General features: G+C 37.2%; 1 protein-coding gene across 2 annotated transcripts in view; it reads right to left on the minus strand.

Moving 5' to 3' along the window:
* Nucleotides 1–26,227, minus strand: part of dock1 (dedicator of cytokinesis 1) — a 574,951-nt gene that overhangs the window by 516,041 nt on the left and 32,683 nt on the right. For both annotated transcript variants that reach the window (XM_073027587.1, XM_073027588.1), the window contains exon 2: nt 6,239–6,322. In XM_073027587.1, the coding sequence (XP_072883688.1) occupies nt 6,239–6,322 (84 nt within the window). The remainder of the gene's footprint in view (nt 1–6,238; nt 6,323–26,227) is intronic.

The raw sequence follows: 26,227 nt of genomic DNA on the forward strand, positions 1-26,227 counted from the left end.
TTTTCTTTATTGCTCAGGACATGTTTATGTTTTGATTTTACGAATCTATGTTTACATTTCTGCTCCCAGACTGCTATTGTATTGCTTGACTTTTTATATGCCTGCTGCCTTTTATGCATTAGTAATTGATAATGGCTAGTGCACTTAAATTCGTGAGCAGGAATGTAAAGGGATTGAATCACCCTGTTAAAAGGAGGAAGGTATTCTCACATATTAAACAACTCAAAGCTGACATTGCTTTCCTTCAAGAAACTCATATTCGTTGTTTTGATAACTCCCGGCTTCTGTCAAAGTGGGCAGGTCAGCATTTTCATTCATTCGTTGCCGCTAAAGCTAGGGGAGTCTCCATTCTTATTAACTCAAATATTCCTTTTGAACTCCATAATAAAATATCTGATACAAATGGCCGTTTTATTATTGTTTCTGGTAAACTATATAACACTAAAGTTGCACTAGCAAACCTGTATGCCCCCAACTTTGATGATGTTAACTTTTCTGAACGTTTTTTTTCCTCACTACCAGACTTAAACTCATACTCTCTTACACTGGGTGGTGACTTCAACTGTTGGTTGGATCCTAATCTGGATCGATCGTCCTCTGTTACCAGATCACCTACTAAATCTGCCTTAGCTATCCAATCGTTTCTCTCTAATTTTGGTATCTCTGATATATGGCGTTTCCTTCATCCTACTGAGAGAGATTATTCTTTTTTTTCACGTGTTCACCATACCTTCACTAGAATTGACTATTTCTTACTCGATAACCAACTTATTCCATTTGCCTACTCTTGTGACTATCAGAGTATACTGATTTCTGACCATGCCCCAATTACTCTCTCTCTGAACTTTCCTGGTCTCCCTCAGAGGAATAAACACTGGCGGTTTGATTCAACTTTATTATCGGATGATGATTTTTAAAAATTTATTAAGGATCAGATAACCTTTTATTTTAACACTAATACATCACCTGAAGTGTCATCCCAGATTGTCTGGGATGCCATGAAAGCATATCTGAGGGGTCAAATAATCTCTTACACAGCAAATCTCAACAGAAGATCCTGTGCAGATCGATTAGACCTCATGAACCAGATTAAAGAATTGGATCAACTATATGCTCAAACTAAGAACCCTGAACTATACAAGAAGCGTGTTAAACTCCAAACTAAATTTAATCTTCTGTCTACTCAACCTGTTGAACGCCAACTTTTCGAAAGCAAGAGTCGCTTTTACATTCATGGGGATAAGTCTGGTAAATTTCTAGCCAACCAGCTGAGGCGTTCCAAAGCCAAACAACATATTACAAAGATCCGTTAGGAGAACGGAGACTTTACATCGGATCATTTAGAAATTAATGACGCATTTAAAATTTTTTATTCTCGGCTTTATTCCTCTGAATCTTTGAATGACAATATCTCTGTTGATCAATTTTTAAAGAATCTGAATATCCCTTCACTTTCATCTGATTTTAAAGCCAAACTTAATGCGCCTATATCATCAGAATAAATATCTTTTGCAATTTCTGCACTGTCCTCAGGGAAATCTCCTGGACCTGATGGGTTCCCTGTAGAATTTTATAAATCATTCTCTTCACTTCTTTCTCCTCAGTTACTTTCAGTATTATCTGACTCGTTTAATTACGGCAAATTGCCACCCTCTTTCAATGAGGCATCTATTATTCTTCTATTAAAAAAGGGCAAAGACCCAACAGAGTGTTCCTCGTATAGGCCGATTTCTTTGCTCAATGTTGATGTAAAGATCTTAGCTAAAGTTTTGGCTCATAGATTAAAAACCGTTATTCCCTCCATTATCTCTGATGACCAATCAGGTTTTATTAAAAACCGTCTCCCTTTTTTTAAACATTCGGTGTTTATTTAATATCTTATACTCACCTCCAACTGGGATTCCTGAATGTGTTATTTCCCTCGATGCGGAGAAAGCATTTGATCGTATAGAGTGGAACTACCTTTTTGCAGTCTTAGAAAAATTTGACCTCGGTCAAAGTTTCATCTCTTGGATCAAATTGCTGTACCTGTGTCCTACTGCTTCTGTTTTAACTAATTTTCAGAAATCCCAGGTATTTAATCTCAAACGTGGCACCCGTCAGGGATGCCCCTTAAGTCCCTTTCTCTTTGATTTGGCTATAGAACCTTTGGCGATAGCATTTAGAAATTGTCCTGAATTGACCGGGATTTGGAGAGGGGGTGTTGAGCATAAAGTTTCTCTTTATGCTGATGACTTATTACTCTTTCTCTCAAATCCATCTACATCCTTACCTCTAATGTTTTCACTTCTTGACCAGTTTAGCCAGATCTCTGGCTATAAACTTAATTTACATAAGAGTGAACTTTTCCCAATTAATAAAGAAGCACAAGAACTAACATTTTGTGATCTCCCTTTTAAAGTAGTCCATAATCAATTTACTTATCTTGGAATTACAGTCACAAGGAAGTTTAAAGATCTCTTTCGTGAAAACTTTGCCAATCTTTCATATACTACAAAACAGAGTCTGGTACAATGGTCACCTCTATCTATGTCTTTGGTAGGTCGTATTAATGTTGTTAAAATGTATGTTCTCCCCAAATTTTTATACTTATTTCAATCTATCCCAGTTTTTATTCCTAAATCTTTTTTTTGATTCCTTAGACTCTATTATTTTGTCATATCTGTGGAAGAATAAGCGCTCTAGAATTAATAAAATCCATCTCCAAAAATCTAAAAAAGAGGGTGGCATGGCTTTACCTAACTTTCGTTTATATTATTGGGCAGCTAATATACGTTGTGCTACCTTTTGGTCTTTCTTCCATGGCCAACCCGAGTGCCCTAATTGGGTGGCAATGGAGTTGAGCTCCACTAAAGAATTATCTATCTCTGCACTTCTTGGCTCTGCACTCCCTAGTAGTCTGTCCAGATTAATAGCTAATCCTCTTGTTAGACACACTTTGCGTATATGGGCTCAGTTTAGGAAATGCTATGGTTTCCATGGTTTTTCCGTTTCCAGCCCTGTCGTACATAATCACCTTTTTTTTACCTACTACGTACGATTCAGCATTCCATGTTTGGTATAGGAAGGTCATTAGACATTTTGAAGATCTTTTCATTGATAATCGCTTCGCTTCTTTTCAGCAGCTCTCTGTTAAGTTCAATCTGCCCAATGCTCATTTTTTAAGATATCTCCAAATTAGACACTTTATTGCTCCTTTAATTCCTAACTTTCCTGAAATGCCTGTGAAAAATGCTATGGACTTATTTCTTTCCATTAATCCACTAGGTAAAGGTTTAATATCAACTATTCGAGATAAATTAGCAGCCTTACGACGGGCCCCTGTGGATAAAATTAAAATGGCCTGTGAGCAGGATTTAAATACCTCCTTATCTGATGAGAGCTGGGACTCGATTCTCAAATCGGTTAACTCAACCTCTCTTTGTGCTCGCCATTGCCTTTTACAGTTTAAGATTGTTCATAGAACCCATATGTCTAAATCTAAACTATCTCAATTCTACCCTAACATTAGTCCGCTCTGTGATAAATGCAAGAGGGGTGAGGCCTCTCTCATTCATATGTACTGGTTCTGACCTAGCTTGGAGAAATTTTGGAAAGATGTCTTCACTACGTTATCGTATATTCTGAATCAGCACCTAGAACCAAACCCCTTAATTGCTTTGTTCGGTTTCTGGAGCGAGACAGATTTACGTCTGAGTCCGACCAAATGCCAAATATTATCCTTTGCCTCTCTCCTGGCTAGACGCTTGATACTCCTTAGATGGAGAGATGTCGCCCCGCCCACTCATGCTCAATGGCTTAACGACTTTATGGCCTGCTTGGACCTCGAAAAAATTCATTATTCAGTTCTTAATTCGGATCTAAAGTTCCATAAGGTCTGGGAACCTTTTATCGAGTACTTTCATAACCTTCCTCTTGACTAGGGTTTTTTTTTCTTTTCGGTCCCTTGCTTTCAGCTCCCTTTTTTTTCTGGTAGTAGGCATTATTATCCTCTGTTGCTAAGTGTATTCACAGTCTGGGAGTTTGATTGTCCTGATTTATATTCTCTATATTGTGTTGTGGTTGGTCTGGAGTTTTTTTTTGTGTTGTGGGGCTTGGGGAGGATACTAAGTTTACTTGTCTTCAATTTAGGTGCTTTTTTGTTAAATTCTCTTTCTTTGTAGCATATTGTCATTGTATGCTTAATTTTGCACTGTATTAATGTTCCTCATTGTGATTTGGGGTTTTTTAATTTGTAAAATGTATAGAAAAACCAATAAAAAAATAATATTAAAAAAAAGAAAGAAATAGAGAGAGGTTAAAAATGCTTGCAAATACCCCACCAGTGACCTACAAAGGATCTAAGGGTATGGCCAGGGATACCATTTGGGCCAGCTGTTTTACGCAGGCAACTCTCAGATACACTGATACAATGGTGACTGTAAGTTCATGCGCATTGGAGGCTATCAGGTTAAGTGGTGACATTCCAATTCCCTCCTGTTTAAAACATACATAGAAAGGGTTAAGCCCAAAGGGAAGTGTTGTACTGGTGTTGGCAACGTTAGCCAACATTGTTTTGTAGCGTGGTATCATATGTAACCCCTCCCAAAACTGATGGCTGGAATGGAATTCTATATTGGACTAGTATTGTTTCTTGGCATCCCTGATAGCTTTCTACGGGTTGGACATTGATTTCTTATATAGTCAGATTCAATTGATTTGAATGCCCCAGCCATGGACTTCAATAGGAAGAGGATTTCCCAGTTCATCCATGGTTTCCAGCTTGGGATTGACCTCTTTAGTACACAGTCCTCTACACACTTGCTGAGAGAGCCCATGACAATGGCAACGTACTCATCTCGACTGGCTGCTGAGTCTTTGAACATAGGTTGTTGATCTTAACTTGTAAAATTTCAAGTACAAATGGATTATTTCAGACACTCAAGATTCATAACCGTAAGGGAGGTAGACAGAACGGTAGCGTAGTGGTTAGCACAACACTTTACACTCCACATTCCAAAGCTGTACTGATTGGTAGGTTAATTGTTCATTATAAATTGTCCTATGATTAGGCTAGGATTAAATTGGGAGATTGATGGACAGTGCAGCTCCAAGGGCCAGAAGGGCCTAATCCATGCTGTATGTCAATAGATGTTTTAAAACAGCTGTAAGGCAATCAAAGTGTTATGAGAGAAAATGAGCATTAAATGGGAGAAAGTCCAAAGCAAGAGCATAAGTAGGAAGATGCAGTGGAAAATATGTACCACTAGATTTCCCTCTCGTAAACTTAAGAGAAATGCTAGAGACATCTACAATCAGCGATTGATGCAAAAATTCTAAATTTTATTCAAAGGGCAATTACAAGATCTATCTCAATTTTATATATTTTAGGTAATTTGTTTTCTACAAATTTCAACAACAATAAGTTCATCCACACCACAGAATTTAAATTAAATGTTTTCAATTTGTCACCAAAATGCTTGACCTTTCATAAAGAGATGCCAAGGCCAAATATGGTGTAGGCAAATGTTCAATAAATTGAGTTTAAAAAGTTAGCTATCAGAATAATAATCCGCACTATTGCAAACCTTTGTGCATCTGATGTTTAAACAGCAATTAAAAACAATTTTGTGAGATTGTGAAATGATGAATAAGCAAATATACAAAGAAATCCAGAACCCATCCTTTGATTTTCATCTCATATAGCGATATTTAACATCTTTGGTCCTACTAGAATAATAGTAATCATCTTATGGATAATCAATATAAATTGCCCAAGACCTGACATGATGCACTTGAGGAGGAGTTTGAAGTTTGTTCACAACTTCACAAAACAGTGAATGTCCTTTCCAGAATTCTAAGTTAGTAACTCTGGCTAGGGCTATTACAAATTATTGATTATGTTGTAGCGATGTGCTACACACAGCGCTGAAATAACGACACGCAGTCGGTAAGTCGTTTCGAGACTAGTTTATTCAAACTTCGCGGCGCTGGCATTTAATCCCTAGTGCCCGCCCTCTCCGGGCGGAAATGACGTCAGAGGTGCATTACCAAAGTCTCTCACCGCGCGCTGGCTAGTTTTGAGCCGGTTCGCCTGAGCAGAAAGTGGGTCACCACAATGTTATCATAACATAAAGAGTGGCTAAAGGATAAAACGTGCTTAAGATGTGAACATTATTTCCATCACTAAAAAATAGAGAATAAATGTTCTCTTCAATTTAAACTATCACCTTAGGGTTCACAAAATACTAGTACTTGCCTTCGTAGGTTTCCAGTATGTGCACTGTATCACCAATCTGTAGAGAAAGTTCCATTTCCACCTTGGAGTCATAATTGTATATAGCTAAAATTTAAAAAAAAACAGTGAATGACGTATACTTAAATGTTCATTTGTTCATAATAAAATTACACAGTTTTTTCAATTCTGATTCTTTTTCTCTACATGCACAATATAAATATGTTTCAAAGATTTAACATTTTGCATGAAAAATAATACTAATAAATATGGGAGAGCAGGAACAGAGAGAAGTTGAAAGCAGATGAAAGGAAGAAGTGAAAAGAACGATGGACAGGACTAAGAAAAAATAATTAAATGGGAATTAATTCTGTAGTTCTGCTTCATTATGACTGATAATGTAAGTAGAATTCTGTGGCAATTCTATTAGCTCTTTCTTCAGGGCAGCAAAATTGCAAAATAACTTAGGTACATTTTGTTTGAGCTGAGTATTCTGGTGTATTGAAAAACAACTTCACCAAGCATGTTTGTTGCTTATGATATTGCTCATATTGGCTATGCACTTCAGAAATATGCCCTCCGATCAGGGTCGCGTGAAGCCATGGAAGCAGATGATGGATGGTCATATCAGCAGCTAGTGCATATCACAAGTCCTGGTTATGTGATCGCTGATGACAAAAAGACAATCTCTGAAGAGTATTGATAATGGCTGGGCTCAACCATCTTGCAAAGACATTGTCCAGAAGAAGGCAATGGCAAACCACTTCTGTTGAAAAATTTACAAAGAATAATCGTGGTCATGTAAAGACCATGATCACCCACATCATATGACACAGCACATCATCATGATGACTATTTATGAGATCTTGTTATCTGCATTTATTCAACCATACATGCCAAAAGAACAACAGTATTTGAATGTAATATACAGTAAGTGGCAAACTATGCGTGTAGGACCAATGTGATGTATGCTTTTTTTTCAAAAATCCATTACTTCTAATTATCACAATTCTGAAGCATTTCCACGTGATGTTTTTCTCTAACATATGCTTTAAAATAACCCACACCAAAAGATGTACATTTTACTTCACTGTGTAATGCATAAGATTTCAGACATGAACTGTAATAGGAAAATAAAACGTAAAAACATCACAAGGATCTCTTGTTCCCACTGCTATTATAAATCTACTAGATTTAGCTATGTTACAACTGAAACTGTGCATTCTGGACTCTTCATGCAGCTGAAGCAACAATTTCACTTGTATGTCTTACAATGATATCTTCATCAGAATTATGAAGCCATTTTTATCCCAACATGAAGGCAGTAAAACTAAAAGTTCTATGACTTTGATGAATTCTTTTCATTTAAAAAAGGAATGTTCTTGGAAATGACACAGAGAGGAACAAATCTTACTATAAAAGGAATATTAGAAAGGACCTTCATTTGCAATTTGGGTTGAAACTGAAGTTTATCTTTAATTTTAATTTAACATATCAGTGGATGAGTAACAAAACTAACAATGAATCTCCAGCATCAGTAGACTTCATTTTCAAGTTCAAGTCACCATTCTTCAAGGACATGAATCGTGAATCAAAATGACAACCAGATTATTGGTTTGTAATAAAACTGCATACAAATCTGAAACATTAATAGTATTTTCAAGTTAAATATATAATCTCATTTTCTAATGCAAAATCTCTCCTTACTCCATATGCAAACAGGATGTTGTAGAATACGTGTATCTGACTTGTGAGGAATAAGATTTTCTAACGTTCATTTAAACTTTTAATAAAGACTTTTTTTCAAATATCCAAGCTATTCTAATTATGTCCATGATATATTGCTCGTTTAGTTACAGATCAAGCTGATTATTTTATATTTATTTTATAAATAATTGTTCAGAAATACAAAAGCTGGTATTGATTTCAATGAACTGCATTCATTTCATTTAAATGAAATTTCTACTGTACAACACACACAACTAACACATGCTAAGCAACAAATCTGTACTTAAAATATTGGACTACTAATAACAATTTGCACCAACACAGAATCTCAACTGCAATGAAAAGATGTCAAGACATTCTTTAGGATATACGGATGGAAGGCTGCATAGAAGCAGTAGGTACTTGCAAACAAGGATATAGGTTTCAAAACCAACTTTGCTAGAGTGTAAGCTTACTCACATCAGTGCAATTGAGATAATTAGGAATTTGGGAGAATAGAAAACACTCCTTTTACCATGTTTTGCATTAAGCATGTATTTTGCCAAGTGGTGAGCATTGGACAGTCAAATTTTAAGGCAACAAAACATGAATAAAGATTTCAACAAGTGAGCTGAGAAAAGGAGAGTCAGGCATTAACATGGAGGTAGGAATCATCACATATTACTGATATAGACTGTACTTGAGCTCAGTGCTGAACTTGAGTTTTACTCACTTGAGTTTTAAAATGGCTTGACACAGTGCAAAAATTGCCCAGGATATGAATGGCAATGTGAAAGCTAACCTTGCAGGAGACTCCAATGTGTTCAGCCTTCCCATCCATTTGTACAGAATTCTGCTCACCCATTTATTGGTTGATAGGTAGTGACAAATCTGAGATCATGGAACATTTAAGAAAGGTGGGTGGTACAACAGAACCAAGTTATCAACATACAAATAAATGTCTGTGCATCTCTGAAATATATTATCAAGGTTTGAGAGGTAATAGTGCAGGACTGATAAAAAACCATTGCAGCCAATTCTCTACACACGATTCCATAGATAAGGATAAATCAAAGCAAGAGCAGCCTTGGCGAGTTGAAAAGCCCTGTGACAATAATCTACGATCAATTACACTGAAGATTATAGGCAGGTAAAGCAGGATAGAGAGGAACATGACAATGATCAAAGACATTTGTATCTTTAGTAAAATATAACCACACTTAAGTACCTTGACCACTAGCTTAATGTAGATTAATTCAAATTAAGAACCCTCAGAAAAAAAGTGGGACATTCATTCAATGGCCACTTTATTAGGTACACCTATACACCAGCTCATTAATGTAATTATCTAATCAGCCAATCATGTGGCAGCAACTCAATGCATAAAAGCAAACATAGTCAAGAGGTTCAGTTGTTGTTCAAACCAAACATCAGAATGGAGAAGAAATATGATCCAAGCGAAATGATTGTTGGTACCAGTAGGAATGGTTTGAGTATCGCGGAAACTGTTTATGTCCTGGTATTTTCACACATAATAGTCTCTACAGTCTACTACAGAAAAGAGTACGAAAAACTAAAAACATCAGGTGAGCAGCAGTTCAATGGTCAAAAATGCCTTGTTAATGACAGTTCAAAAGAGAATGAAAAAGGAAAGAGAAACTGAAAGAAAGGTGACAGATCACTGGCATACGTCATACAATATGTTGTGGCAACCTCCTCCTTGAAGGTAGCAACAAGAAGAGGGCACATCCTGGGTGATGGATGTCCTTAATAATAGATACTGCCTTTTTGAGGCATCACCTTTGGAAAGTGACACCTGCCTCCAGTTCTCAAATAATCCTACTACCGTAGATTCCGGACTACAGAGCGCACCTGATTAAAAGCCGCTGGCTCTAATTTTAGAAATAAAATCAATTTTTTAATTGTAAAGGCCGCACCGGATTTTAGGCCGCACCGGATTTTCGGCCGCAGGTGTCCCACGTTGTAATATGAGATATTTACACAGAAAGATATTACACGTGAGGATTTTTTAACTTTTAATTAAATCCATATGGTAACAAACAAATATATATTGCAAATGCTTTTTTTCGAACCGTGCCTGTAATACGGCTACTTTTAAATATACATACGTATCGGTAACACAAATTACGTTGCATATACTTTTTTACTGAACAGCACGAACAACATTCCAATATCTCCTAGCGACTGGTAAAAATATATATACTGCAGCCTACCAGGAAAAGTTATTGATCGCCTTTAACTTAAAAGCAGCATTTTCGCTCGGGTCTGATGAGCTCGCGTAACGCGATCGGGTCTAATCGGGTCTGATGCGCTCGGGTCTGATGTGCTCGCGTAATGCCCCCACCTTCCCGTTTATCGCAAACTGGTATCCCACAAGACGCGGCGAAACCGGGTGTGACGTCATAGCATCCCGGGATGTAGTACAGAAAACAAATATAGTTAAAACACTTCTAACTTTAACTAACAAATGAATTACTAAGCGAAAATATTATAAACTAAGTAACTGCCATAAAGGCAGCACAATGCTTTTCTTCGAGTGTTTTCCATGTTGATGAGGGTGAGTACAAATGACTGATTTACAATAATTTAATTGTGAAAGTGCGCTTGATTTATCGTACAATTTCGTTGGACCTCTGTGAACTACTCATCAATTTTATTGGTCTACTGTTACGAGGCAAAATGTTTACGAGGCGGCATGAAAAAAAACCATGTATTAGCCGCTCTGGATTAAAGGCCGCAGAGTTCAAAGCTGTTCAAAATGTGGGAAAAAAGTAGCGGCTTATAATCCGGAATCTACGGTAATCCATATGTCTTTAGAACATAGGAGGAAACCAGAGCAACCAAAAAAAATGCATACATTCACAGGCTGAGTTTAAAAATTCCTTACAGACAGTAGTGGAACTGAACCCAGGTCGCTGGTGTTTTAATAACATTACACAAACCACTATGCTACCAAGCCGACACCTAAAGCCTTTAAAAATTGTATTTTAAAACCTAAAATAATCTATAATTAATAATTTTGATTTAATACAGAAGTCAAATCATTCAACTGCAGAGAGAGAGAGAGAGATCACTGTTTTGACGCTGACAACTATCTCTGTTATTTATCACTTTTTTAATGAAAACAAGAACCTATATTTTTTCCAAATAAAATGTTACATACAATAAATATTATGTATTTTGTGAAGTAGTTAAAAGAGTCAACAGTCTAAGCCACTTATTTTCAACAGGCTTGCAAAATGCAAGAATAGCAAGGGGAAATGTGAATATTTGAAGACAAGTGTCCAGTGAAACTAAGAAAAATAAACTGGTATAAGTAAAGAAATGCTATCTCTGAGGCTAAATAACCAGAAAACTGATAAATTCTATGAGTCTGTTATTCTACATCCTATGGTTTTGTAAAAGGTAGCCATGGGCAATGCATGGTCTACTGATCATCATCCAAATTTTGCAGACTCCAGAAATGTTTCTCTGTAAGAAAAAGATTTATTATCATTGACTTACATTACATGAAATTCATTGTTTTTCAGTAGTACAGAGCAGACAAACTTACTTTAATAACAATGTAGTGTTCACGGACTGTTCAGAAATCTGATGGTGGAAGGGAAGAACCTGTTCCTGCATATGGATTGCAACTAATGTAACCCTCTCCACCTATCCCTCCAACCCCAATCCATTCCAATTTAAGAAAGGAATGAGAAAGGAACATCTGACTCTTATCAGCCTGGCTTGGATCTTTATCTGCTTGATTCATTGAAGGAAAAAATATTTATTGCAAACCATGTATTTTTTATTTCTAAATGCTAGCTATTGCATGTGCATTACTGTAGTTTCCCCAAACTACCAGAGCCTTCAGAGTCTGCTCACTTGAATGGAAACCCTTGCATTAAATTGAACTGATCACTTTTAAATGATGTAAAATTTGATATAATCATACCTAAAAATTCTTCATATGCTTATTAATTAATCAATCATTTTTCATTAAGCAGTACAAGGTCTAAAATAGACTGTTTTACAGGTGGTTCCTCATCCTTTAGAAACCTATCGTGTGTATTTTCTGGGAATTCATTCCCTAGGGAGTTGAAATTAATTTGATTTTCCAATCTACATATTACCCAATGATAACCTTTGTGCATCTCTAATATTCTCATTTATACCATCTTACATCAAAATTACTATTTAGAAATCTATTAAACAATCTGCATCAATACTATGTTTTCCCCACTGTTTCTTGGTTCCATTCAAACCAGTCCTATACTATACCATAATCTGCCAAGTCAAGATACTTCTCATATCTATAAAATTCATTTCTTATTAACAGTACTACACTATCTCCCCTTTAGCACTCCTTCCTAAATGTTAAATACACTGAAATACTCAGTTTCCAGCTTTATTAGCCCTACAAAAAAAAAATTACCTGATGGCAATTAGATTATTCTTTTATGACTATTCTGCTGTTAATTCATCTAGCTTGCTATGTTGGCAGTTAGAAGTAGTTTAGTCAAATGTGTTCTTCAAATATTTTTCTAACTCTGATCATATTTGCTTCCTGCCAATGTTCCCGTTACCTGTATTTTACATTTACCATGTCTATTGTTTCTCTCTTTCCTGATTTATTTCCTTTCCTTTTGTCATTTTAATTACTTGGTATATTTGTAATCCAGAAATTTATTTTTTCAGGATGCCCAGATCGCTTCAAGCATAAACATGTGGCCATATAATTTTTTTAAATGTTTTTCATTCTTCCTGTCTGTGTGGATAAGTTTATATTTTTCACATTATTCTATATTTACCACTACTTTGATCACCTGTGTAGGTCACAATCTGGTTTTGCCACTTCTCATATCAGCAGGAAATGTAGATGCACAACATTCAGTTATCAATAAAGATTGTAAGCATCCAAGATCACAGCACTAAACTCCAAAGTAGCATACAGGAACGTTTCTTCATAAAAGTGGCCACTTATCTCTCTACTTAATCTAGCATTATACCCTCAACCCCTTGATGCCTAACTTGGTGCAGTAAACTTTTATGAGGTACTGTATCAAAAGCATCATCTACCCAATTCCAGACACCAGACTCTGTTTCTTCAGCAAATTAATCTCACTTTGGATTGGAACCATGCAGACTACAGAGTATGTGTAATGGAAAAACAGTTCCTAGGGTAAAATATTCCACAGATTTGATTTAGCATCATACTCTAAATGTATATGAAGTATTTATTTTGTTGAAACTACTCATCTCCCTGAAAATATACTCTCACTGAATTTTGGGAATTATAAAAAGTTAATAATACTGTCCCACAATTTTGTCCTTTTGACTGGAACTCTGCTCCAATTTTTGAAGTTCATTCCTCATTGTAGGTTTACTTTCAATGTATCGGAAGATTTGTATCACAGCAATATGATACAAATTAACAAAATGGAAGTAAATTTGGTGCAAATGCAGCTTTACAGATGATTGGTATATGCACATAATTCAATAACTCAAAAGTTCTAAGTAAAATTTATTATCAGAGTACGTACCTGCCAGCACATACACCCATGAGATTCTTTTTCTGCCAGCATACTTAGCAAATCTATAGTACAGTAACTGTAAACATGAGGAACTATAAACTGTACACAAACTGTGCATATGCAGATATAAATAAATAGCAATAAATAACAAGTATGAAATAGCAATATAGCAGAGTCCTTAAATGAGTGCAGCGGTCCCCTTTTATTCAGGACTCTGATGGTTGAGGATTTGTAACTGTTCTTGAACCTGATGGTGCGTGTCCTGAGGCAGCTGTACCTGTACCTGATGACAGCAACGAGAACAGAGCATGGCCTGGGTGGTGAGGACCTTTGACGATGGATGCTGCTTTTCTATAGCAATGCTTCATGTATATGTGCTCAATGGTTGGGAGGGTTTAACCATGATGTACTGGCACTACCTTTGGGAGGATTTTCCATTCAAGGCCATTGCTGTTCCCATACCAGGCTGTAAAGCAGCCAGTCAGCACACTATCCATCACACATCTATAGACGTTTGCCAAGGTTTTTAATGACACATGGAGCAGTGTCTCAGAAAGGCAGCGTCCATTATTAAGGACCTCCAGCATTCATCGCATGCCCATTTCTCACTGTTACCATCAGGTAGGAAGTACAAACGTCTAAAGGCACACACTCAGTGATTCAGGACAGCTTTTTCCCCTCTACCTTCCAATTCCTAAATGGACATTGAAACTTTGGACACTACCCTCACTTTTTTTTAAAAATATACAGTATTTGTTTTTGCATTTTTTAAGTCTATTCAATATATGTAACTGATTTACTCATTTATTTATTATGTTTTATTTAAATTATTTTTTCTCTCTACTAGATTAACAAATTTCACATCACATGCCGGTGATAAAAAACCTGATTCTGATTCCTGAGGAAGTTGAGGCCTTGTCATGTTTTCTTCACAATAATAGTTAAATAATGGTTCTAAGACAGGTCCTCTGAGATAGTGACAACCAGGGATTTAAAGTTACTGATCCTCCCCACATCTGATGCTCCAATGATTACTAGCTCATGGACCTCTGGTTTCCCTCTCCTGACATCTACAATTAGTTCCTTCATCTTATTGACATTGAGTGAGAGGTCAAACCACAAACAAGAGAAAATCTGCAGATGCTGGAAATCCAAAATGCTGGAGGAATTTAGCAGGCCAGGCAGCACCTATGGAAAAAACAGTCGACATTTTGGGTTGAAATCCTTCAACAGGACTGAAGAAGAAAAGCTGAGGAGTAGATTTAAAAGGTGGGGGGGAAGGGAGAAAGAATCACCAGGTGACAGGTGAAACCTGCTGAGTTCCTCCAGCATGTTGTGTGTGTTGAGTGAGAGGTTGGTGTATTTATACCACTCAACCAAATTTGTAATTGCCCTCCGTAAATGCTGATTTATCACCCCTTTTGATGTAGCCTGCAACAGGACTGTCATCAGCAAACTTGTACATGGTGTTGGAGCTGTATTTAGCCAAACAGTCATAGGTGTAAAGCTGGTAGAGCAGGGGGTACACTTCAGCAATGGTAATCACAAACAGAATACCCTAATTCAGAGTATTGTGTGCAGTTCTAGTCAACCTATCTACAGAAACAATATCAGTAAGATTAAAAGAGTACAGATAAAATTTTGAAGATTGGTGACTGGATATGAGGAAATGAGTTATTGGGAAAGGTTGAATAGGTTAGGATTTTATCCCATAGAGTGTAGAGGAATGAGTGGAGATTTGACAGAGGTACACAAAATTATGAGGATTATAGAGTAAATATAAGCAGGTTTTCTCCACTAAGGTTTGATGAGACTACAAAAAGAGGTCATGAGTGGTGAGAGCAGTGTAAAGAACTGCCAGAAGAAGTGGTGGATGCAGGTTCAATTTCAACATTTAAGAGAAATTTGGATGGGTACATGTAGGGAAGGTGCATGGGTATAGGTTGATGAGACTAGGCAGATTAATAGTTCAGTGTGGACTAGATGGGCTGAAGGGACAGTTTCTGTGCCATAGTGTTCTATGAGTGTATCACTATGACAACTACTATACCTTGTTTCTCCCTTTGAACAGCTCCACTTAGACTTCCCAATCACTGTGAAAATTACGGCTTTGCCCTAATAATTGTTAAATAACACAACTATATACCTTCCTTTATAGCAGGAAATACAAATTTAGTTTATGTTGATGTTCCCCTCACTTACACCTTGAGGACCAAGAGACCTACGGCTCTCCATTTTGAATTATCAGCTAAATCACTAATGACTATAATGAATAATTAAGACATCAGCAACAATCCTTACAATGAACTCACTCAATCACTCCCAATTTGAGTACAAAACTTGTTTTCCATGTTCTCTGCTTTCAACTGCCTAACTAATCTGCTAACTGCAATAGGTGAAGCCAGGTGGATGGGAAAGGTCAAGGGCTGGAGAATAAAGAATCTGATAGGAGAAGAGAATGGACGACAGAAGAAAAGGGCAAAGAGGGAACCCAGAGGGAAGTAATAGGCAGGTGTGAAGAAGAAAAAATTCAGAGTAGGGAATAGAAGGGGAGGGAGGAAATTTGCTCACTGGAAGTTGAAATCAATATTAATACTATCAGGTCGGAGGGTACCCAGACAGAATATAAAGTGTTGCTCCTCCACTCTGAGAGTGGCCTCATCTTGGCACAAGACAAAGCCATGGATCTCCATGTAAGAATTGGAATGCGAACTGGAATTAAAGTGTTTGGCCACCAGGAAGTCCTGCTTGTGGCAGATGGTACGGAGGTGCTCGAAAAAGCCGTTCCCCAATTTACAACAGATCACACCAATGTAAAGGAATCCACATTGGGAGAACTGGACACAATAGACTACATTTATCTATACAATTAATATAAAGCACTTTGAGCCTGCATCTTAATGTATGAAAGTTGCTATATAAATAAAGTTCTTATTATTATTCTGCCTAGTCATATCAACCCACACCTGAACCCATAGCCCTGCCCACTCCTCTCATCCATGTACTTATCTAAACTCTTAAATGTTGCAATCGAACCGACATTGACCACTTCAGCTAGATGGGGGTTCGATTGCAAAATTGAAGAAACATTTAAATAAATACATGGAAGGGTATGGAGGGCTCTGATGTATTCTTTTCATGGCTCTGCATTCTAACCAAATTATTCCAACATCAACAACTTTCACCAAATAGGGGTCAATGGGAAAGAAGTTCATTTACTAACATTCTTGCAATGTTTTATTTTACTGATATTTTACAAGAAAGAATACAGAAAATAAATAACTTAAATTATATTCTTAGATAAATTTTGTTTGTGAATGTAAAAGAATGTTTCCCTTGCTACCTGAACTCTCTATTCTATATACAAGCTACTTTAATCCAAGGACACCAAGGTGATCTAATCAGGTGTTCAAGTTCACGCAAATCAATATTATATACAAACTTCCTGATGAATTCTTCCAGTTATATTAAATAAATGGTGACGTTATTTAATATTTGGACCATTTCCTGAGATTAAATACTATAGGATTCTTGGTGCTATTAACATTAACAGAGCAGGCATGATACAAAGTGTTGTGTATATAAATGGGCAGTCAGGTAAGTAAAAGATCACTCTGTAAAATATTTTACACTTGTAATCAATCAGTAATCCAACTTCACTTTAGGCTGGATTAAGAATTCCATATCATCCTGTAAAAGAACACAGGGTACAATTTACTCTCTTAAACCAATTTTAATATTCTGAACGAGTGATTGCAACAGGTTTATTCTATAAATCAAACCCTTATGGGCTTCCCTGCACATGACATTTCAATCTGCCTTTGAACTGATCTACTCATCTAGACAAGTCTAAAATGAGATCAGTAAGCTTTATGAATGAGTAACCTTGAGGAAAAGTTCATAGTATATTCACGATAGTATCTAGCAGTAAGATGTCCAGGAATTTATCAGAGAACTGACGACTGTAGATCAAGTCATGAATCAGGATTAATATATGATCACAAAGTAAAAATTGGGGGAAAAATTATGAGATGATAGCATGGTAGAATGTAAAATTCAATTTGATGCTGAGAGACATGGGTCTGAAACTAAACATTAAAATGTACGGGGGAAAATAGGTTTACTGAGCAAAATGGTAGATCAGCATGAGCAGATATTTAAGGAAATATTTCATAAATATTAGCAAAGGTACATTTCAGTAAGAAACACTAAAAAACTGTTGAGCCATCCATACTTAAAGAAGTTTGATGGTATCAAATTGAAAAATGTATTATATTGCTAACATAGTGACAGGCTGGAAAATTGGGAGATCTTTTACAGATAAGTATGACAAACAAAGGTTGTGAAGGAAAAAATGGAGCATTAGTATAAGTAAACAGAATTAGTGCTTACAAAGATATATTAAAAAAATCTAGTTCCCTAGAGGATGAAAGAAGCACTATGTGATAGCTTAGCAGTAAGCATAATGCATTACAATGCCAGCAACCTGCGTTCAATTCTCGTCGCTGCTTGTATGCTCTCCCCACTGCCACCTGAGTTTTCTCAGGTGCTCAGGTTTCCGCCCACATTCCAGAGAAATATCATTGGGATCACTGGTCATATGGATGGAATTTGTCGGCATGGGCTTGTTGGGCCAGAATAACTCATTACCGTGCTCTATCTCTAAATAATATGCAGTAAAATAATAGGGAATTAATGAGAAATAGAAAAATGCCATAGATTATGGCTAGTTGATTGATCTTCACAATGGAAGAAACATATCTATTACAAATGAAAGAACCAGTGGCAAACAAATTGGTCTGAAATCCAACTAGTCCCCTGGATCTGATGACATGTATCTTTGGGTCTCACAGGAAGTGGCTGCAGAGGTAGTGGGTACTGATTGTAGTCTACCATGGATATGTAAATCCCTCAGGATCAAAATGTAAATGCAATACCACTGAAAGTAGGAAATTAATGGTCAGTTAGTATAACATCTATCATTGGATAAACATTAGAATTATTTACCAGATAGATTATATTAAAACTAATAAAATTATTTATACTATTACTCAGAGTCAAGATGTTTTAAAGAAGGGTTTGATAAATTTGCTAGAAAACTTTGAAGTTTCAAAAAACTCAGTGGATAAATAGAAACCAGTAGTACAATGTATTTGGAATCCCAGAAGTCATGTGATAAGGTAACACATGGAAAGTTACTGCACAAAAGCCAAGGGTTGAGGATAACAAGATAATGATGAGACATTCCTAATTAACAAAACAGATAAGCATTTTCAGATTAGCAATCAGTGACCAGTGAGTTGCCATGAGGGACCAGGGCAGGGATCCCAATTGTTCATTATCTAAAATAATGACCTGGATGAAAAGACCGAATATGCTGAAGCTAAATTTACTGCTGATGCAAAGTACAAAGATTACCAAATTGTGAATAAGACACAAAATGAGCCAGTAACAAGATATAAAGAGATTAAGTGAGTGATATTGGAGAATTAGTGCATGATATAGACAAGTATAATGTGGGAAATGTTTGCTTTAAAAGAATGAGAACAAATAGTTAATTACACAGAGTAATTCTACAAAAAAAAGTACAGAAGGTTCTGGAGACCGAGAACAAGAAGAGCAGTAAGCAAGTACTGAAAAGTAGAGCAAGTAATAAGAAAGATTAATAGAATACTAGCAAAGGATGCAGAATTGGTCTCCAGTGGAGGCAGTGCCAATAATTCAGTAGCTTGATTTCTGTGACTAAGGAGTTGTTGTATAAACATAATTGAGCAGGTTAGGCATACGCAAATTCAACAATAAGATGTAATCTAATAAGTTCAAAGTAAATTATCAAAGTACATATGACACCATATTCAACCCTGAGATTCATTTTCTTGCAAGCATAGTCAATAAATCTATAATAGAATAATAACTATAATAGAATTAATTAAAGACAACACCAACTTGGGTGTTATCGACAACATGAAATGAAAAGTCCTTGAAAATAAGTCCATAGGTTGTGGAAACATGTAAATAATGGGGCAAGTGAAGTTGTGTGAAGATATTCCCTTTGGTTCAAGAGCCTGATGGTTGAGGGGAAATAAATATTCTTGAACCTGATGGTGAGAGTCCTGGAGCTCTTGTACCTTCTTACTGATGGCAGCAGTGAGAAGACAGCACGTCCTGGATGATGGGGTTTGCAGGATGGTGGATGCTGCATTCCTGTGGTAACGCTTCGTGCAGATATGTTCGATAGTGGGGGGGGCTTTACCCATGATGAAATGGGCATCATCCACTGCTTTTTGTAGGATTTTCTGTTCAAGAATATTGGTGTTTTCATACCAAGTTGTGATGTAGCCAGTCAGTATACTGTCCATGACTTATCTATAGAAGTTGGCTGAAGTTTTAGATGTCATACCTAATCTTCACAAACTCCTAAGGAAATAGAGGGGCTGCCATGCTTTCTTTGTAATTGTACATACATGCTGGGCCTGACAGGTCCTCAGAAATAATAAAACAGAGTAATTTATAGTTGCTGATCCTCCAATGAAGACTAGCTCATGGACCTCTGGTTTCCTCCACCTGAATTCAATAAATCAGCTCCATGGTCTTGCTGACACTAATTATGGCGCCAGATTTTCAGTATCCTTCCTATATGCTGATTCGGCACTACTTTGATTCTGTTAAAACATATACGATTCCAAAGGGGATTAACAGGGTAGATGGCTAGAGGACATTCCCCCTCTTGACATGGTTTCAGAAAAAGAACAGCCAATTTAAGATTGACTTATTTTTTCTCTGAGGATTGATACCCTTTGGAATTCTCTACCAAAGAAACTATGGAGGTGAAGTTATTGAATTTGCGGATTGTAGAGATTTATAGATATCCAAACTTCAAAGACATCAGCGGGTAAGAGGAGAGAGCAAGAAAGTAATGTTATTAAGGTTGCAGTCTTTCTCGAATGTGAAACTAAACAACACAAGACAGGTGACAATCACAGGAAATCTGAAAGCAGAAAATATATTTAGAATAATGCACAGTATGAATCCGGTGACTTTATGTACATGAATCATTTCTATTAAAAAAAACAAACTTCAGAAATAACTCCCACTAAAGATTTTTTAAATGAATGTACTACAAATGCTGAATAGAAGGGTAATGACATCATGTGTTCCATAATTTATGTCCAGTCAGGCAGTGTCTTAGATATTCAAAAGTTCATTGCCAACAGACAGCTTTTTTGGCTTATTCATTTTGACTGGTAATCCTGTCAACAACATAACAAACGCTATATGTCAGCAAGACTGAGGAGCTGATTGTGGACTTCAGGGAGGGGGAGTCAAGGAACATATTCCAGTTCTCAGGGAAGTGTCAGTGGAGAAAGGAGCAAGCAGCTTCAAGCTTCCGGATGTCAACATCTTAGTGATCTATCCTTCTTGGAGTCAACACATTGATGTAATCATAAAAAAAGCTCCATATACCTATTCAAGGTCAGGTTTAACAAAAAAAAAATCACACATTATCTCCAAATCTCAAGGCACAATACCTCAGTCAGTATTTTTATATCCCAATCACCAATACAAAAACAGTTTATCTGATTGTTATCATACAGCAGCTATTTTTAACTCTTAGTTCAACATTTCAGTGCTCAACTGACAACATATTACCAATGCCAAATTGTTTAAGTGTTTTGGATGGTCCAAGATTGTGAAAGATGGTATAGAAATTAGAAAACCATGAAATGATTCAGCACTGGAGCATATTCAACTTAGCATATCTGTGCTGTCTCCTCAAAACATCAAAATAATTATTCATACTCCATTGTTATCAACAATTTACTAGCTCCTGGTATCAACCCATATCATAGATTATACTGTGAAATTCCATAAATGCTACATGCTTAGGTTTTAATCGTGCTGGAATAGCAACTTTTCCAGATGAATATGTTTGAGGTCTTCTGTTGCTGTAGCCATCTACTTCTAGGTTTGGTGTGTTATTGTTCAGAGATGCTCATCTGCACACCACTGTTAAAACGCATGGCATTTTGAGTTACTGGTGCCTTCCTATCAACTTGAACCAGTCTAGCCATTTTCCTCTGACCTCTCTCATTAACAAGGCATTTTCAACCACAGAATTGCCACTCACTGGATGTTCAAGCAACACACACAAAATGCTGGAGGAACTCAGCAATCCAGACAGCATCTATGGGTCTCGTCCAAAACGTCGACTGTATTCTTTTCCATAGATGCTGCCTGGCCTGCTGAGTTCCTCCAGCATTTTGTGTGTGTTGCTTGGATTTCCAGCATCTGCAGATTTTCCTTTTTTTTTACCCTGGATTATTTTGTACTACTCTCGCTAAACTCTAGAGCCTATTATGTATGAAAGTCCCAAGAGATCAACAGTTTGAGATATTCAAACACCTTCTGACACCAACAATCATTCAATGGTCAGTCATTAGGTCACATTTCTTCCCAATTCTGATATTTGATCTGAACAGCATCTGAACATCTTAACCATGTCTGAATGCTTTTATGCATGAGTTGCTGCCATATGATTGGCTGATTAGATATTTAAATTAGCAAAATGTACAGGTTTACCTAATAAAATGGCCAGTGTACAGTCTATTGGCTTAATTAATGGTAATGTTAAGGCAAATATTTGATGAAATGCAAGTACAGCAAGGGAATGTAGAGAGATCTGATATGGGTAACCTTAGAATACAGACCTTCTGACTTAAAGAAATTGGATTTAGACAGGATCTGAGAAAGGAAGGATTTAAAAAAGAACCCATTGGGTGGTGCGTATGTGAAATGAGCTGCCAGAGGAAGTAATTACGGCAGATAAAATGACAGTATATTTGAGACACACTTGAATATGTACATGGTTGAGAAATGTTTGGAGGGTATGGGCTAAAGATGGGCTAGTGGATGAGACTTAATTGGGCACCTTGGATGGCGTGGAGAACTTGGGCCAAAAAGCCTGTTTACATGCTGTATACTCCATGCCACACACCACCCAAGATTTTTAATTCACTTTAAGATTCCGTATATTATTTTAATAAAATTTCCTGTAAACCTCAAAGGTTCCAAGTAAATTTATTTTCACGGTATATATACATCAACATCTATACAACCCTGAGAATCATTTTCTTGCAGGCATACTCAATAAATCCATAATAGAATAATAACCATTAGAGAATCAATGAAAGACCAACTTGGGTGTTCAACCAGTCTGCAAAAAACAACAAACTGCAAACACAAAAAGAAAGGGAGGGAGGGAGGGATGGATGATGAATGCTGCTTTCCTTCAACACTTCATGTAAATATGCTCAATTGTGGGAAGGGTTTTCCTCATAGTGGACCATATCCACTAATTTTTTTGTAGGATTTTCCATTCAGAAAGAGTGAGATGAAGGAATACACCAGTTCTCAAAAGAGAACAAAAAATGAAAAGAGTCAGCAATTTCAAGTTCCTGGGTGTCAATATCTCTGAGGATTTATCCTGGCCCAATATATCAATGCAGCTACAAAGAAGACAGAACAGCAGCTATATTTCATTTGGAGTTTGAGGAGATTTGGTATGTCACCAAAGGCACTCACAAATTTCTACAGATGTACCGTGGAGGGCATTCCAATGACTGCATCACCATTTGGTATCGAGGGGGGTTGCTATTGCACAGGATCAAAATAATGAAGAAATTATAAGAATTATGTTCATGGAAGGACACAACAGAGAAAACCACAGCTCTCAAAACAAAAAAATGCTGCACATCAAGTTTGCAAAAGACCACCTGGAAGTTCTACAACACTCCTGGAACAATGTTTTGCAGACAGATGAGGCAAAAGCTGAATGTTTAGCAGAAATACACATTGCTATGTTTGGAGGGAAAAGGGCATTGCTCACCAACACTAAGTCCTCATCCCAAATGTGAAGCATGGTGGAAGGAGCATCACAGTTTGGGGCTGCTTTGCTGTGTTGGGGCCTGGACAGCTTGCAATCATTGAAGGAACATTGAAGTCAATATTGTATCAAGACATTTTACATATCAGGTTAGCAGTTCATCACCTGAAGCTTAATAAAAGTTGGATAATACAACAAGACAATGATTCGAAAGACAAGAGTAAATCAACAGAATGGTTTAAAAAAAAATTTGTGTTTTGTAAAGGCCAAGTCAAAGTCCTGACCTTAATCCTATAGAAATGTTGTGGAAGGACCTGAAAGCAAGTAGTTCATGCAAGGAAGCCAACCAACATCCCAGAGTTGAAGCAGTTTTGTAAGAAGGAATTGCCTAAAATTCCTCTAAACCAATGTGCAGAACTTATCAACAGTTACCAGAAACATTTTGTTGAAATTATTGCTGTGCAAGGGTATCACTCCAGTTACTGAAAGCAAAGGTTCACGTACTTCTTCCAACAAATACAATAGTGGACTTTTTGTGCTATTTATTTAATTGGATTCTCTTTATCTACAACACCCATTTCCAGAAAAGTTGGGATATTTTCCAAAATGCAATAAAATCTTTTCTTTGTACTTTTGTCAGTTAAATAAAGGTTCACGTGAATTAACATATCACAGATTTTTGTTTTTATTGTATTTTGGAAAATATCCTAATTTTTCTGGAAATGGGGTTTGTAGTTTTAGGACTTACACAAAGATCTGATCACATTTTAAGTGATATTCATTCAGAAATAGAGAAAAAATCTACATATTTCACAAACTTTCTAGCACCACTGTAGTCAACTCCATCATGGACACTAGACTCTGTAGTATCTAGTGTATCTTCAAAGAGCCATCCCACAAAAGGCACCATCCATCTTTAAAAGGACTCCCATCACCCAGGACATGCCCTGTTCTCATCAGGAAGGAGATACAGGAGCCTGAAGGCACACACTCAATGATTCAGAAACAGCCTCTTCCCTTCTGCCATCCAATTTCTGAATGGACATTGAACCCATGAACACATTTTTATTTTTATATTTTGCTTTTTTATTACTTTGTTTTAACTTTTATATTTTGCACTACTTATTTAGTCAAATTTATATATATATAGGCATCTGTTAGTCTCGAGAGACCATGGACTTGCGCCTTGGAAAGTTTCCAGGGCGCAGGCCTGGGCAGGGTTGTATGGGAGACCGGCAGTTGCCCATGTTGCAAGTCTCCCCTCTCCACGCCACCGATGTTTTCCAAGGGAAGGGCAAGGGCCGATACAGCTTGACACCGGTGTCGTCGCAGAGCAATGTGTGGTTAAGTGCTCAAGGACACAACACGCTCTTTTTCCCTCTATTATGTACCGCAATGTACTACTGCTGCAAAAACAACAAGTTTCATGATACATACTGGTGATATCAAACCTGATTCTGATTCAAGAGCACTGATGTTCCCATACCAGACTGTGAAGCAACCAGTCAACATACTCTCCACTACCTATTTATCGAAGTTGAAGTTTGTCAGTTTTAGATGTCATTCCATATCTTCACAAACTCTTAAGTAGAGAAGCTGCCTTTTTTCCTTCGTAATTGCACTTACATGCTGGGCCCAGGACAAGTCTTCCAAAATAATAACATTGAGGAATTTAAAGTTGCCCACCGTCTCCACCATCTGATCCTCTGATAGGGACTGGATTATTGACCTCTGGTTTCTTTCTCCTGAAGTCAACAATCAGCTCCTGGGTCTTGCTGACATTGAATAAGAGATTGTTCTTATGACACCATTCATCCAGATTTTCAGTCTCCCTCCTATATACTGATTCATCACCACCTTTGATTCAGCCTACGGCAGCAGTGTCATCAGCAAACTTGAACATGGAATTGGAGCTGTGCTTAACTACACAGTTGTAAGTGTAAAACGCAAGTATAATGTGTAGAGCAAGGTGCTAAGCACACAGCCTTGTTGTGCATCTGTGCTGATGGAGACCGTGGAGCAGATGTTGTACCGACTGGAGTCTGAAAGTGAGGAAATTGAGGATCCAATTCCACAAGGTGCTATTAAGGCCAAGATCTAGAAGCTTATTAATTAGCTTTAAGGGGATGATGGTACTGAATGCTGAGCTGTAGTCGATAAAGACCATCCCGATATATATATCTTTGCTGGTCAGATGTTCCAGGGTTGAGTGAAGAGTCAAAGAAATGGCATCTGCTGAGGACTTGTTGCTCTGGTAGGCAAATTGGAATGGACTCAAGTTGCTTCTCAGCAATTTTCATCAGCAATCTCTCAAAACACTTCATCACTTTGAATGTAAGAGCTATCAGACAATAGTCTTTGAGGCATCGCCTGTTTAAGGGTATCCAGGATGCTGGGGAGGCTGGTGCGCATGATAGTGCTGGTTGAGTTTTCAACTTTCTGCAGCTTTTTCCAATCCTGTGCAGTGGCCCATCCATACCAGACTGTGGATGTAAGTACTACTGGACTATAATCAATGAGGCAGGTCACTATGTTCTTCTCGGGCACCAGTATAATTGAAGCCTGCTATAAGCATGTGGGTACCTCAGACTGTCGAAACAAAAGTTAAATATCTCAGTCAACATTCCAGCCAGTTGACCAACATAGGTCTTTAAAACTTGGCCAGGTACCCTGTCTGGGTCTGATGCTTTTCGTGGGTTCACTATCCTGAAGGCTGCTCACACATCAGCCTCAGACACTGAAATCAAAGTATCATTGGGACCTGTGGGAGTTCATAGTGGTTCCTCAATGTTTTGACTGTCAAAAGCAAGCATAGGAGTGAAGTCCTACTGTCACTAATGTTGCCTGATATAACTTTATAAGAGGTGATAGTATTCATACCTTGCC

Source organism: Hemitrygon akajei, chromosome 23 (genome assembly GCF_048418815.1).
Source record: "Hemitrygon akajei chromosome 23, sHemAka1.3, whole genome shotgun sequence".
NCBI classification, from domain to species: domain Eukaryota; kingdom Metazoa; phylum Chordata; class Chondrichthyes; order Myliobatiformes; family Dasyatidae; genus Hemitrygon; species Hemitrygon akajei.